The following is a 16,389-nucleotide window of genomic DNA, read 5'->3' as shown; positions in this document are numbered from 1 at the left end:
AAGAACAGATTGGGAAAGCCAATCAAAAGTGCCAGGAGTGAAACTACTGTATTTTATTGCAAAATACAACATAAGAACAGATGTCAAATGCTTCGATTTGGGGCCTAACTGTCTAAGATGGGCCAGTATAAAGTATTAGTCCAGAAATGCACTTAGCAATAAAAGCATGAAGTTCCAAAATCCTCTTATCAGTACTGGATTCTTCATTGTAAAAACTTGTAAAATCAGTGTATTTTTAAATATATATATTTATTTTTAAAAGCTTTTAGCTTCCTTTGTAAACAAGATTTGCTTCTCAAAGTGGCTCGAGGCCATGTACAAATAGAAATCCATAAAATCTAACAGTAAAACTAGTTAAAACCATTAAAGTATCCAATTACACCTCAGGAAGATACACACCAGCATACCACCAAAGTAACCCACCCAGCTCCAAAGAACAGCATCCAATACCTTAGACTGAGCTCCAAAGTGGAATATTTAAGACTCATTTAAATTTAACAAGGGAGGGGCTTGCCTAAGCTCACATGGAATCAGATTCCATAACTGGAGAGCCACCGGTTAAAAGGGGTGAATATTTTTACTTTTTACTCTCTCTTTTTCGGACTGCACAAATACCTAGGTTAGATTAGGTAAGCACTTGTATACATGATGCTGGCAATAACAATCCATATCTATCCTGTCATTTGCCGTGAACATTTCTTATTTTTGATGTGTCTGCTGCCAAAATAGCTTTGATCCAAATTGAGGAAATAACGATGTAGCAACAATGTATACACACCCTTAGTCTGTAATCTTGTGTGCACTTACTAAGCCTCATTGAACTTCCAATTGAAGCAAATTCAGGATCAGGCCAATAAGGTGTTACTTCTATGTGATGGAAAGATACTGTGAACATACCCAGAACTGATTTAGTGGGGGTCATGTTATATATGCTATCAGGGATTTATCATTCCATTCTGCTATAATAAACTTTTTCCACATAGTGAAGAGAAGAATTTCCATCACAGGAAAGCAAAAACCACAATCCCATATATCGCCTTGCTTCATCTAGATTGCTTTTGAGAACTTTGCGAATTTAGATTCCACAACTAGGCAGGGAAAGCTGGAGCCCCTGATGTTCATTCCAAATGGGATTTTTAAAGACTCATTAGCATGCTTTTCTAGTAGTTGATTGGATTATGACAGAAGAAACCAGCAGGGGTGGCAGTGGTAATAGATTATACAAACTGTGTTCAAAACCCTATGTAAATGGCAAAAATTGTTTTAGGCAAAGGGATTATAGCAATTATTTCTTCTAAATTAATTTGAAGTCTCCAAAGGGCAGCTGCTTTGGGGCATTCTGAACCAGAAGATCTGACGTAAAAACACGAGCTTTCATCTCTTAATTTGCCTCAATGACATCCTAACTTTGCAGGAAGCAGAAAGAGTCTTTGCTAATTCCCACATGTGTTTCAAGGTTTCACAACAGATATTTGGTTTACATTTCAAAGGATGGTGCCGTGCTTCCATCAAACGCAACGTTTTAATGGTACTTGAAACCGCATTGTATTACTGCTGTTCGTTGCCCCTTTGCTGCAAAGGATGTGAATGTGACAGCAGGGTGTGCTTGGTCTTCATGATTTGAAGTAGAGTTTGCTTTTTCATTATTTAAAGGAAGCAACACTTCACTACAATCTTCTTCCTAACATATGGAGCTTTGACAGTCATTAGGGAGATTGGCCTGACTCTTGCAAATCTTTCCTCCTATCCAACAGCTGGTGAAAGTACTTTCCTCCCCCCCCTACACACACACTTATTCTGGGCAACAAACTTCCATGTGGAAAAAAGGGTGACAATCTTGAAGTCAGCAGAAATCTAACTTGCAGCTGAGCAAGAATTCTAACAAAGAACAAGCAGGTGGAGGAAAACCTAGGGTGTTTCTGAGCTGCAGATACATAAAAAAACACAGGAAAGATTATGGAGGTGTTTGAGATTCCCTGGAGAAATGGCCCTTGTCTTATTGAAACAATTGTTGGTTTTTGCAACAACCCCTCAACATGCAGGGCTTGGAAACATGCGGATTGCCCATTGGGGTGGACCTGCAACACTAGGTTGCTGGAAGATGGGTTGGTGATGCTTATGAAAGGGAAAGAGGTGACAAGGTAGTTGGGTCATCACAGTGCAAACACATCAGCAGGAGCGGCATATTGGTTCTGCTGGTGCGTTTTCACTACACAGACCTCCCTGCCACATCACCCCTCTTCCTCTCCTTCTCCCCCGTGAGCATCAGTGATCCATAGTGGCACCACCTCACCCCCTCCCAGTAAGCAGCAGTAACTCACTTGCTGGGAGGACAGGTAAACACCTCAGCCAGATGATACTTTGTGTTACTGCTCAGTCTTCTTCAATCTGGTGCCCTCCAGATTTCTTGGACAACTCCCATAAGCCCCAGCCAGTGTGACCAAGAATTAAGAAGGATGAGAGTCATAGGCCTAAACATCTGAATGCTACTTGATTTGAGAAATGGTGATTTGATGGAAATGGTGTCAATTCCACCTCCCCTTTTTTGCACAAGTCTTAAAGGAGCAGGAACCTTGCCCACTTTTGCATTTGGCCACACTAATGATTGGCTGGCAAGCCCGGCAAACACATTCATTTCCTGCCCGTTTATTTTGTGACAGAACAAGCCACTGTAAAGAGGCATGGTGCATTGGGAAAACATTTTCAGCAAACATCCTTCGGTGGGGGGGCGGGCATCAAATGTCAAATGTGAATGAATTTATCTTTATGAAGAAGATAGAGTTTAACCCTTTTACGTTTCTGTTGCTGTTACTATTATTAAACAATCTAAATTACATGATTATTATTATTTTTTTAAAAATGGGTTGTTATCTAATGTTAGGTCTACTTAGAATAGACATTAAGTTAATGGATATGACCAATTTAGGGCTATTAATTTTAATGGGTCAACTCAGGATAACGTACAGGGATACAACCTTAAGCATAGATCGTGTATTACCCACACATCTCATGGTCACATCTATATCTTCCAAGCTGGAAAGAGGTTTCCCCTCCCCTCTTTTAATTTTGCAGAGGAGGAAGCATATTGGTTTTCCATACAATCGCCAGCATACAGCTCCATAAAACATAAAAGCTGAACTAAATCAAGTTGTGCTTTAAATAAGACACAGAGAAAATATGCTTGAATGAGTCTCTTCCATGCCCTTCTTTTGTTTCAAAGTTGATACAGTTCTGTTTACATTCTAACTTGTTTGATTTTTTAAAAATAAAAGAAATACATGGTTTCAGGAGCTGTATGGAAGAACAAATCTAACTTCTCTTCTTTCTACATACTTAATTAAGCAGGTGTGGATGTATGTTTACATTTGCAGCAGGTGTGGGTACTTATCTGAACACTGTACACAGAATCTCAATGCATGATTGTAGGGTTGTATGTTTACATTCTATTTGCCAAGTGGAGGAGAAAACTGCTTTTAAATTATCACATTACGAAACAGCCAAGGCTTCAAGATGGTGGACCTTTTGCACCCCCTATTGATTCAGTTTCATTTCTTAGTTTCTCAGCTTCAGGAGTTAGCAAGCCTGATTTGATGGCTTTCTAAAAAGTTCTATAATTCACACTGAAGCCTACTGCTGCTCATGGTAGTAAAATAATACTTAACACAAGCATGTGAAAACTGTGGCCTTCCAAATGTTGATAGTCTCCAAACATCAGCCCCAGTTACCATGGCCAAGGGTCAGGGATTATGAAAGTTGTAGTTCAGCAACACCCAAAGGCAGAAGTATAGGGCATGGTAGGGTAGAGATGCTTACCTGAGCTCCTGGCAGGTGAGTTATTAAAGATGGTGGGGTGAAACACTGGGAATGGTGGCACAGGGACAATGGACCAGCAAAAGTGCTGGATTTAATTGACTGGTGCATTTGCACTGTAGTGACCTTGTCCCCACCTCGCCCCTCCCCTGCTAGTGACCAGCAGTGGCTCATCTGCCAGGAGGTCAGGGAAGTGTCTGCAACTCAACCCACTCTCCGCTACTGTCTGGAGGGTCACCAGTTCCCCACTCCTGCTTTTGTGCTAAGATTGAAGGGCCACAATCCAAAGTTCCATGTTAACCTTCTTACTGCATCTCTACCTGTTGCCTTGCCAGTTTCTGCAGAGGGGCACTCAGCTTTCTAGGTAAGCGGGGCATAAAGGGCTACAGTGGGTGGACATGATGCAAAAGAGGATAGGGCTTCTGTCCTGTCCATTTAAACTACAAACGCTACAATCATCTCTTCTACACAACTAGATGTGTAGAAGATCTCTTCTACACAAGATGCAAGAATCTGCCCCTGGCAACCATTTTGCATCTGGCACCCCTAAGTAGGAAGGAAGGTGGGACTCCAGACACTCAAGAAGCTGCTATGGTCTTCCTGCAGCTTTTTGGATGTAATCAGTGTGAGATTAAGCCCACCCCCCACTACTTTAACTGTTCAAGCAGTTATCTCAGGCACTAAGGACTCTATTAATCTAGGTCAGCGTAACCAATGTAGTGCCCTCCTGATGTCTAACATTGGCCATGCTAGCTGAAGTTGATGTGAGTTGAACCCCAATAACAGTTTGAATACAGCACATTGGAAACTTCTGATCTAAATATAATATTATATATATAAAATAATAATCTGATATAAACTTGAAAATAAATAAATCTAAGAAAACAATAATCCCTGAGAACAGGACAGAAAAGAAATACAGTGGAAGCTCGGGTTGTGAACGTGATCCGTGCAGGAGGCACATTTGCAACCCACAGCGCCACGTCTGCGCACGCATGGGATGCGATTCAGGGCTTCTGCGCATGCACAAAGCACAATTTAGCACTTCTGCGCATGCATGAGTGCCGAAACCCGGAAGTAACCCATTCCAGTACTTCCAGGTTCAGCGCGGTGCACAACCCAAAATCACATACACTAAAGCATCTGTAACCCGAGCTACCACTGTAGACAGCTGTTTATGCGGAATAAAATCTTCCATTGATCTACTGGCAGTGTTTCCATGCTCAAATTATACTTAGTCAGGTGCAATTTTTTTTATAAACTGGACCATTTTTTTATTGTGTTGGAAGCATCTCCAAAATCTCTTTTAACATTTTTCTCTGCATTGGAATCACCCAATAATTTGATTCTCTCGTCATGTACTATGATGGAGACATACACAGGTTGCTTCAAACATAATTTAAAAACCGATTTAACCTTTAACAAGCCATATTGATGTGGATCTTGAAGATGCAATATTCTTTTGGATAAAATGAAGCATCTGAAATCACCCTAAGGAAGCATTATGGTGATTTATAGTTGCACCATACATTTTACAAGCAATTTATCCTGCAGCTGAAAGACCTACTGAACACACACGTCGCATTTCAAAATAATTTCCATCCATCCTTCACATTGATTAAACAAAATCCAGATACACTCTTTCTGTTCAGTCTGATAATTTGCCTTAATTTACCTATGTAACCTAGCTATGTTTTCTATAAGATTAAGAGAAAAATTATTATGGAGAACATACAATATCATCCAGCAATGCAATTACATGTAAGTGCTAATACAAATAGCTATATATTCAAATCACAAATACAGCCTTTCAAAAAAGAAAAGAAAAGGAAAAACCTAACATAAAGCAATTTTATAATGAGCAAATACATTTTCCTGGGAGGGGGGAGAATTCATGCTATTGGCAAGAAAGCATTTGCAAGTCTATACTGCTCACCAGTGGTCAGTGAAGGAACCTGCAAGTTTCTTGGACTAAAATGAACACTGTTCTTAATCATCACTTTCATAGGACTAGCAGAGGACAGACATATATTATAATATCTGGGAACAGCATCTTATTTGCAGGTTAGTGTGTATAAGTTTGCAGCTTTCGATGGATGCTAACATTATTACTATTTTATATATGTACTGCCCTCCGCACCCTATTTCAGAAGCCATGTCAACTCAGGACTGAATTCTAATCAGGGATAATAATATTATAACAAGACTTAACATTGAATATTATGTTTTTATGACTACTAGAAGCTGTGCATTAAGTGCAGTGGGCCCAAGGCTGTCTCTCAAATGAGATTAGACAGGCATTCCCCTTCATGCTCATGATTAAGGGCTTTCTTGTTCCAGAGGTTATTTCAGTGTAGTGTTCATTTTATGTTTATTGCTTTATTGTTTCCCTTTCTATGGTTTGTTTTGATGTCCACAGCTTAGAAATGTGAACGGTTAATCAGCATATAACTGTCTTAAATAAATGATAGTATATATGAATTTTGAAACCTGAGCAAGTTCTCTGGAGAGGCTATATTTCTATCGCAAGATCCTGCTAATTATTTCTTAGGTTCCATTTTAGAGCATTAAAAAGTTAGTTGCCACTAGATTTTCATTATCGTTTCATTTTCTATAGCACACAATCAATACACAATTTGCTAAAAATGAGCTTCAGCAGGTGCATTAGGTATCATGTATGGAAGTGTAATCCATTTTACCTTATAGTAGAACCCCATGGGATTGTTGTTGTTGTAGTAGTAGAGCAACATATGTAAAAAGCTGTGTTCAGATGATCATATCTTGGTTTATTACATTTATAGCCCAGGTGTCTTCTGTAAGGTATCCCAGTGCAGTGTACATACGGATCTGAGGCAGTAACTCTGACCTTCTAACTTTGACCCAGACACAGCTTAAGAAGGGTGGTGAATTTTCCATGTTAAATCAGACAGAAAGTGGATTGAAAGCAGGGTAGGGCCTAGACATGGAAATGTAATAAAACATGGAAGATGTATTCATTTCTACTTCAGCATAACTCATAATCTGCCTCTTAAGTTTGTACGTATGGGAGAGCAAGACAACAAAAGAGAAGAAATTTCATTTATTTTTCAGTTACCCATGGTAACTGCCTTTTGCAACATACCTGCTTTAGACTTTGCTGTTTGGACTTTCTTAGCTCCTCATATTTCCATTTCCACAGAATTTTTTCTGACTTCAGCTTCTCTATCTCTTTCTCCAGAGATAAGCGGATTCTGCAGTGTTACAAGAATGATAACAAATAATACTTTAAAATATTGCACGGGTTCCAGGACTATATTCTTCAAGATGCGGAAGGGTTTTGTTGCAGTTCTTGTGCTAGGGAGAATGGCATTTTCAAAAGCAATGGGCAGTCCAATCCTGCATCCAGGTGAGCTAAAGCATGTGCAGTTTTAATCCTAGTGGCTGCTGCTAGACCTAGTGGCTGCTGTTGTTGAAACACACTGGAAGAAGACAAAGGGCTTCTCCACACTTTCACCTGTCCCAGGGGAGCCAACCTGGGCCACAGGATGTTTTCCAATGTCTTGCAAGACCTCAGAAGTTGCATGGGGGCCCTGCAGTGTGAGTTCACCCACAACAAAAATGGTAGAGTGCTCAGGCACCCAGAGCCCCCTATAGTTGGCACCCTTTTGCCTTCCAAGCAGTTTCCTTCTCATCCCACGCCTTCTGGGCATGGGTCCATGTGGTTTTGCCTTTGCCATGCTACTTTCCCCTGGAATACCTGCTCTTTTGTGATAGAGATCAGGACAAACCCAATCGCCATTTGTTCTGATGCAACGCTAAAGATCAGATTTCCCCAGGGGATACTGAATACAGTGGTACCTTGGTTTTCAAACAGCTTAGTTCTCAAATGTTTTGGCTCCCGAACGCCGCAAACCCAGAAGTGACTGTTCTGGTTTGCGAAGTATTTTTGGAATCCGAATGCCCGACAGGGCTTCCGGTTGGCTGCAGGAGCTTCCTGCAGCCGGTCGGAAGCCGTGCTTTGGTTTCCGAATGTTTTGGAAGTCGAACATGCTTCCAGAACGGATTCAATTCGACTTCCAAGGTATGACTGTACTTATTTACACATTACTCATGTGAAGGGGCAACAAGGATACAAAGGAACTGCGGGGTTGCACAGTTCCTTGTAGCCTCTTTCATGTTGAGAGATAACTTCTGAAGTGGGAAGCCATTTTTAGCCATACAAGCTCCCTGCATGTTTTAGAATCGAGAAGGAAGGATGCTTTAACAACTTGTATCTGTATCGGGGCCCTGGATGAGATGACCATCAAGGTCTCCTCCAATGCTGTCATTCTATCTGAATGGCATTGACTGCCAGTTGGATGTTTTTAATGTAGAATGGCAGCTTTAGTTCCATGATAGTTTCAGTTACATAGATTCCATAGGTGTATTTCAGTGAACAGACAAATCTGAGACTTGGGTTCATTGCTCTGCCACTGTTAGCCCTCCAGTAACTAGCAAGATAGGGGTGAAGCTGGAAATAATCACAGGACAGGATAACATGCCATATTACTAATTTAATTTCATATGGTTGTGTGCAGGACCAAACAGGGACACTGTTGCTACACTCTTGAACTGGTTCTTAATATGATATTCTCTCTGGGTAAGAATGTCCTCTTGTTTATGTCTCTCATCCTTGCACACTTTTGGTACTGAATAACTGAATAAATATTTGCCATCATTAGCAACAGCTGCCAACAGTACATACCAGAATAAATCACACTCAACACCACTGCTCTGTCAATAGTAAGTTCTTAAAACGCTGCCCAGTGGAGCAGACAGTAGGATTTGTAAGAACATTTCATAAAGGCATGTTACTCTTTTTCCAGGTTGTTGACAGGCACCATCTCGCAAAGTTAATAAGAAAGATAAATGGGGGAAATAAGAACTAGTCCCCAATGAATTTGGCATTTGAACTAGACTTTTCACTACCTGCAAAATACACTGTAATTCTATTCCAAAATTGGCCCGTTAAAAGTTTTTCTTGGAGAAAAATGTGGGGATTTTTTTTAACAAAAGGAAATATGTTATTAACTTACTTTTGCTCCTTCTGCAAGATTTTCCTTGATTCATGAAGATGCAAATGCAACACAGAAATATGTACTACTTCATCGTCCTGAGATCTGGTTTCATTCTCTTTGCTTGTGTCAGGATTTTCCAGAAAAACTGATGTGTGTTTCCCTCTGGAATCAAGAATCTCCAAATTGATTATTTTATCTTGGTGGTCTCCTAAAGGGTTTTCAGTCGCATAAACTTCCTGAAATGAAAAAGTGGGTAAAGGATTGCAGCCTCAGAATGTTTAGAACTGTGGTGGGAATCGGTTCATTTTTGTGATTTAAAAAAGACCCATATCTATTTACCTGACAGAGACTTTCTACCTCAAAAATCTTGTTGTTCTGGACATGTTTAACAGGCTCTTTCTCCAGAGATGCTAAATGGTCCTCTGTCATCAAACACATTTCAGAAAAGGCAAAGCTCTTTTTCCTCACATTCCTGGCTTCCACATCTTCATTTTCTGTGAGTAAACATTGGTTTATTTTCTTCAGGGCACTCAGCTCTTTCATTGAGGCTTCCAGCTTAAGCTTCAGTTGCCTCCCTTCTTCACGGGCTTTATTTCTTTCAGCTCTGACTTTGCTCCACTTCTCACGCCAGTTGGCCGTGCAGTCTGACCACCAACGCATGGTCTTCTCCATTTGGGCTGCCCTAGCCTTGGCTTCTTCAAGCTCTCGAAGCCGTAACTCTTCACAAATTTCCCAGTCGCTGCTGTTATAAATATACACAGAGGGGCGGTAGGATGGGGGTGGAAGTATTCTTGGCGATACGACACTGGAGTTGCAGGTGCTACATGCTTTGGCACAGTTCTGTGCTTCAACATCACGGGGCTCCTTTAGTTGGTTTCTAAGGAGCTGCTTGTTACAGACAGAGTCAAAATTCATGTCTCAGGTGATTCACTTATTTCCACACCTGAAGCAAAAAAGGAAGGCTAAATTTATAAACACATTAACAAAACAAGCCCAAGTTCAAGAGGCAAAGCAAGCCCCAGATCAATAGGACCCTTAATAATGCATTATTCTAATTCAGTGCAAATATTTCACTGCATCTAACATAACAGTCATCACTGACTCAACTTACAAACAGTGCCAGATTTATGTATAAGCTAAACAAACTATAGCTTAGGGCCCCACTCTCTTGGGGGCCCCCAAAAATGTAAAGGAAAAAACCCCCCACTGGATGTACATTTCCAAAATATAAGATAAAAAAACAAATAAAATAAAACCTACATACAGCAACAGTGTTTTTCAGTGTATTTCAGTTCAACAATTTTGTTATGTGCAAATGGCTTTAGAGACCTATTAGGTCTATAAATTACCATATAGCATATATTCAACACAAAAAACACCGGCAATTTGTTGTTGACAAACAAGTTGGACTTATAAAGGGCCCCATTACCTTCAGTAGCTTAGGGCCTCATCAAACCTAAATCTGGCCCTGCTTACAAAGGCTCTTGTGGCACCTTAAAGGCTAGCACATTAATTACAGCAGAAGCAAAAACTTATTGTTGAGTCTTGTTGAGCTTCTGTGGATTAGATTCTATGCCATGTATAAAGTACAGTCTTCAGCTGGCAGTTGTAAACATGGGTGTAAAGAGAACAACATATATAAAAGTTGAATTTAAATTACAATGGCCTGGATCCGACTAATCTGGTGCACTAGCGGAAGCCAGCACACAAGGGTCACCCACTAATGAAGTCATATTCTTTTCAGCTCTGGATAGGAGCAATAGCTTTCTGTTCTTCTGCAGGCATTAATTTACTAAGCATTCATTTGAGATTACCCCCCTAAATCCATGCTCAAGATTCAGGGAACCCCCAGAACAACATACAGGGGAAGAAGGGGGTCATTCTGTCTGGCAAGCAGAAATGCTTCTGCTCAGAAAACACTAAATTCCTCCCAATGTAATGCAAAAAGTTCAGAGTTGCATTCAGGGTTGTTTTTAATGCTAGGACCTTTGGTTGAAAGGCAGGTAACAACAAATATAATAATAAGTCAGAATGAATGCACTTAATGAATGCACTTAAGTTAGCCATGCCTATTCACTTCAACAGGTCTACTCTGAGAAGGGCTAGTCTGTCAATTTAGGTGCATAATAAGCACAGTGGCCCTTCACACCATCAGGAATTGGTGATAGTGCAGTTGGTGATATCATATGAATGCTTAGTAAATTCATACCTGCAGAAGAACAAAAAGCCATTGCTCCTATTCAGACATGAAAAGAATAGGACTGAACTGCTTGATAAGTGGCAATTCAGCTATGTCATGCTGGAGTGTTTCTTTAAAGTTCCTTTGTTAATTTATATAGCCAAAGTTAATTTACCTTTTGTCTAAACAAACCTAATTTGATAAGACAATCTATTATGTGGAATCGGACTTGTAACTGCCCGTCTCTTCTCATCAACCATTAGAATGTGATTTGTCCTCCTGAGTCAAGTTTCAAACACAATCAGATTTTTAAAAAGTGTCCATTGTTACTTTTTTTTTACCACTCCTCTATTGCCAAGCGTGAAGAACTTTACTGATCATTGCATAGCATGGTCTGTGTGGCAGCTGTAAGGTCAAACAACTATTTGGACTATTTCTTAGAACCATGTCATTGCAGAATGAATGGACAGGGGAGAAATAGCCATTTTCAGAAGAATGCATCCTTATGTATCTAGTATTACACACCATATACCTACAGGCCATCAGAATATTTCATGTCTATAGTTTCTCTCCACTCTCAGTTTATAAATTACTGAGACAATGTGGTAGCCTACCTAAAGATATTTATGTTTCCACTTAAAGTGTCCACGTTATACTTTATAGCCTAAAAATGTTTCCAAGTATATAAGATCAGACCAAAAGCCAAAGAAAAGAAAATATATACAATTCCTTATCCAGAACATAGATAAAACTCATCCAAAACTGCTTGGTTCTCCCACTGAGTTTGATAGATTCTGCAGCTGAGTTCGGCTGACAGCATACACAGTCTGAAGACCACCCAGATGACTTAAGAAAGCATTGAGTTTGTCAGTCCTGTTTCCTGGAAATGTTGCCCTTGAGATTGAGGGACTAAAACCCTCCAAAGTCTCAAGAACATAAATATATTATATTAAAGTACACAAAATATAAAGGACACACAATTTTGAATAAGGATGAGGTTGCAAATTACATCTGCCCATCACCAAACAAAAAGACAGTTGTGAATGTCAAATGTCACACAATTTAAACTGCCCTTTATCAGCAGAAGGAAAAACTGCACACCATTATTATTATTATTATTATTATTATTATTATTATTATTATTATTTAATTCATACTCTCCTTATATGCCCAAAAGGTTTCTAGGCAGGTAATAACTATAAAATCAATTATAAAACAATCACACAATACACAATGACAATTCCATCAGACCAACATAACAACCTTCCTTAAAATCCAAAATAAAACAAGTGAGTTAAAAACAATTAGAACTCTTTAAAAACAGTGAAAACAGTAAGATCAGAAGTTCAAATTCAGGAGCATGTTTACCTAAACAAATGTGTCCTCAGGAGGCAGAGGTACTGATTGGCGCCTCTCGTATTTCAGCAGGGAGGGCATTCCACAACACTGGTACTACAAATGAATAAGCCTGCCATCGTGTTACCACAAACCAGTAATAATCAGGCTGCAGGCAAACTAACTCAGTGCCATTGATTAGCTGATTGCAATGTCCTTACTCGGCAGTGCAGGGGAATATTTTTCCCCAGGTAACCTGGTCCAGATTTATTTAGAGCTCTGCATGTGCATATGCAATGTGTACACTGCGTGAACACCAACTTAGTGACTAACAGGCAGTCAGTGCAGATCCCTCAGCACTGGCATGATAGGAACCTGATAAGGAACACCTCTCATCACTTGGGCTGCGGCCTCTGGACCAGCTACATGGGCAGCCATGCTGCACTAGCATCACAAAGATCTAGCTAAAGCCTCCCACTATCAATTTCTCACTTGCTCTCTTCCATTTACTCTTAAAAGAGCTTCAGAGCGGTTTGCAGTTTTTCTAGAAGGAAAAAAGAGGAGATGCCCCCCCCCTCAAATAGTGTTGCAATATATCACAAACTTTGAGAGGTAGAGAATGCCCAACAGGTTTCTGTATTCACCTGCTTTGTTGGCAAAGGGCTATAAATTGCTGAATTCTGGGGCAAGTACCCTTTGGTGACAGATATTCAAAGTCACAAAATATGCATCAGTGTAGAAATATAGGCTGTTCGACCTTTAAAATATGCCCTTGTGAGTTCCAAAACTCCTCTCTTCCTCTAGCATAGATAAAGACCACTCACTTGGCAAGTTAAAAATGGTTTACTTACAAACTTTCCAAAGGTTGGGTTCATGAGTTTTCCATACAGCAGAAAAAGTTGCACAGCCAGCAAAACTTGGCTTAGTTACAGTCGTGAAAGTTCCTGCATTATTGGTGTAAGAACTCAAGAGTGACTTGTAAGAGTCATGGTCTGAGCTTCTTGGGTAGACTGAAGGCTTCATTACCTAGTCCATCCCAAGGTCAGCTAAGCCTGTCAGAACAGCTTACTCTATGGTCTTAACCCCTTCATGCATTAATTAGACTTAAGCATGTTGGTTATATTAGGTTGGTCATCCCACAGAAGATAGGTTCAGTTTTTTATGTCTCTGATAAATACATCTTATACATCACAGCACCATTTCTGGGCTTTGTGTGTGATAAACAGGGGTGGGGGGGAAGCACATATGGAAAAACCATAATTATGATCAGATGACTTTTCAGGGAGGGATTATGGTTTAGAAGGGAGGGGTTATGATTTATAAAATGAACCCACCAGGTGAAAAATGCAATTCTCTGTGCAGAGATTTGGTAGTAAAACCAAGCCATATGGATGAACTGTATTAAATGTTTTGCATTAGGAATTGTTTTTAATAACATACAGTGGATGAGATATTGCTTCCCACTGGTTCAGTTCTACATAGCTGGAAACATTTCCCTCCTGGCATCATGCACTGCTATGATGCTTCTTCCCATGCCTCTTACCCTACATGGGCACATGAGATAATTAAGAGAATGCACTGAAGAAAATGCGTCATGCACTGTAGCCTGGAAGGGCTGCTGACACAGTCCATTGGTGATACTAGATATTTGGTTAGCCCGGGGCTATAGACCAATTATAAGCAGATGGGTCTAGACTCTAGGGATTGTCTGCGGACAGCAAAACTTCTCTAAGTGCACTCTGCAGATGAAATTCTGAAGCAATGAACTTGCATGTGCAAAAAATCAGTTGATTGGCATGCAGTGACTCCATGACAGCCTGTTTATCAGGGAGATCACATTATTGGCAAAACACCTAAAAAAGAGGACTTGTCTACCAAGGAAAGGCAAATCTGGAGACAATTTACTTAAAATAAATTACAATTGACTTCAGAAGCAATTAGTTACATTCCTGAATCTCCTCAGATGTTAAGCCAATAAATCCCATACACCAACAATGTGATTTCATACATTTCTCTCTTTCTGCTAAATCAGTAACCAAGGGTAAAAGTTGAATGTACGTGGGTCTTTGATTTAAAGTGGCTTTGACACATCCTGTGACAAAGGATTGCCTGCAAATCATCCATTGGTGGTGCTATTACTGGACTGTATTTAGGTAATTTCTACTTTGAGTAAGCCCAATGAAATGAAAAGACCTAAGTTAGTCATAGCCCATTAATTTCTATAGGGCTCCTTGGAGTATGACCAATGTTGGATACAACCCACCTCCTTTGATTTGCCTTATTTTGAGAGCAGGATATAGGAGAATTGGCCAGATGGGATATTGTCTCTACACTGCATGGGGCAAGATTACATTTCAGCAAAGAGCAATAAATGGAGCATACAATCAGTTTTTAAAAAGAAAAAGAAAAAGAGAAATACACAGAGACAATGAGGCAATTTCCCAGTGCATTTAGGATCTAATATTTTAAAGAGGATTAACACAGTTTCAAACTATGAAGGGGTGATGTATTTTTATTACTACAATTAGTGTAGCATGTACAGTATAGGTTGCCACTCTTGCCTCAAAGTGGTTTACAGTTAATAAAATCCAAAACCTATATATATTATACATCTCTCTCTCTCTCAATATATATCAATCAGTTTATTGGACTAGCCAAAGGCCATGAGAATTTCATTACATAGATACCTAACTACCTACTTACTTACATTTTTCATTTATTCTGACTTCCTCTTGCAGCACAAGATAAATGAGGAGATTGTGTGATGCCACCTCTTACCTTCTCTTTGTGAAATAGAGACAAAAGGCACAGGTTTTATACATGAAATTAATATCTACTCCGGCCCCAGTATGAGCCATTTTGGGAATGGTTTTCAAACCATTTGAATTGCACATGGTGAATTGTGTTCATGAAATAATTTGCCACATGCCCAGACAACCAGAAAACCTGTTACTAACTTGTGATATTTTTAGCATCACACTTTCATCTGGGCACATGAAAACATAAAAGAGGGAGCTCAATGTTAGGTCCAATCTGGAATGTACGTTTGTTACCCAGCACTAAATTACTGCATCCATTTGCTGAAAAATTCTAGATCATCATACCCATTAAAACAGTGTTCAGTGAATGGAATATAATTATAAAGCTCTAGCTTGTCAGCCTATAGACCTGACGTCAACTGCTAGACTTGACCAACTGAACTTAATTCTAGAATTGCATCTAAGAAAATTATTCCCAGCTGTGTGATTAATGGTGTTTCAAGAAGTGAAGGAACCAATATTCATTTGTTCCAATTTATCAACCATCTGTGGCTTTTGAGGCACACAGTGTGTTTGCCTGGCTGCTCCTTTTACTACTTCTAACTAGCTCCCCTTGTTAATTGGGATGTTATGAAGAAGCATCAGATACACGCATGGCCCCCATTAAGAACAAAATGGCTAGAATCAGATTTATTATCAAGTGAAAGGCATATAGAGTGGGTGCTACAGCTTATGGAGCAATGGGTAAAGTAAAGGTAAAGGGACCCCTGACCATTAGGTCCAGTCGTGACCGACTCTGGGGTTGGGGCGCTCATCTCACTTTATTGGCTGAGGGAGCCGGCGTACAGCTTCCGGGTCATGTGGCCAGCATGACTAAGCTGCTTCTGGAGAATCAGAGCAGCGAACAGAAACGCCGTTTACCTTCCCACTGGAGTGGTACCTATTTATCTACTTGCACTTTGACGTGCTTTTGAACTGCTAGGTTGGCAGGAGCAGGGACTGAGCAACAGGAGCTCACCCCGTCGCGGGGATTCAAACCGCCGACCTTCTGATCAGCAAGTCCTAGGCTCTGTGGTTTAACCCACAGTGCCACCCAGGTCCCTTGGAGCAATGAGTAGGCCACCACCAACTGAGATGTCCTGCAGTTTTTCATTAGTAAGATTTACATCAATAAAAAATGCATTGTATGATGCTACTGCATTCAGAATTTTCTTATGCTTCTCTGCTTCATTGGGTTCCATTTGTGGGAAGTGAGAAAATGCTGTGCATG

The 16,389-nt window shown here is 40.1% G+C and overlaps 1 protein-coding gene across 2 annotated transcripts in view; it reads right to left on the bottom strand.

Moving 5' to 3' along the window:
- CCDC102B (coiled-coil domain containing 102B) overlaps positions 1 to 16,389 on the bottom strand; it is a 95,837-nt gene that overhangs the window by 52,383 nt on the left and 27,065 nt on the right. For both annotated transcript variants that reach the window (XM_081919340.1, XM_081919341.1), the window contains 3 exons: positions 9,186 to 9,789; positions 8,865 to 9,082; positions 6,932 to 7,040 (listed from right to left, as the gene is read on the bottom strand). In XM_081919340.1, the coding sequence (XP_081775466.1) occupies positions 6,932 to 7,040; positions 8,865 to 9,082; positions 9,186 to 9,761 (903 nt within the window). In that variant the 5' untranslated portion in view covers positions 9,762 to 9,789. The remainder of the gene's footprint in view (positions 1 to 6,931; positions 7,041 to 8,864; positions 9,083 to 9,185; positions 9,790 to 16,389) is intronic.

This window comes from Podarcis melisellensis (assembly GCF_964234715.1).
Source record: "Podarcis melisellensis genome assembly, chromosome: 7".
NCBI lineage: Eukaryota > Metazoa > Chordata > Lepidosauria > Squamata > Lacertidae > Podarcis > Podarcis melisellensis.
This window is presented reverse-complemented; position numbering and strand designations above follow the sequence as displayed.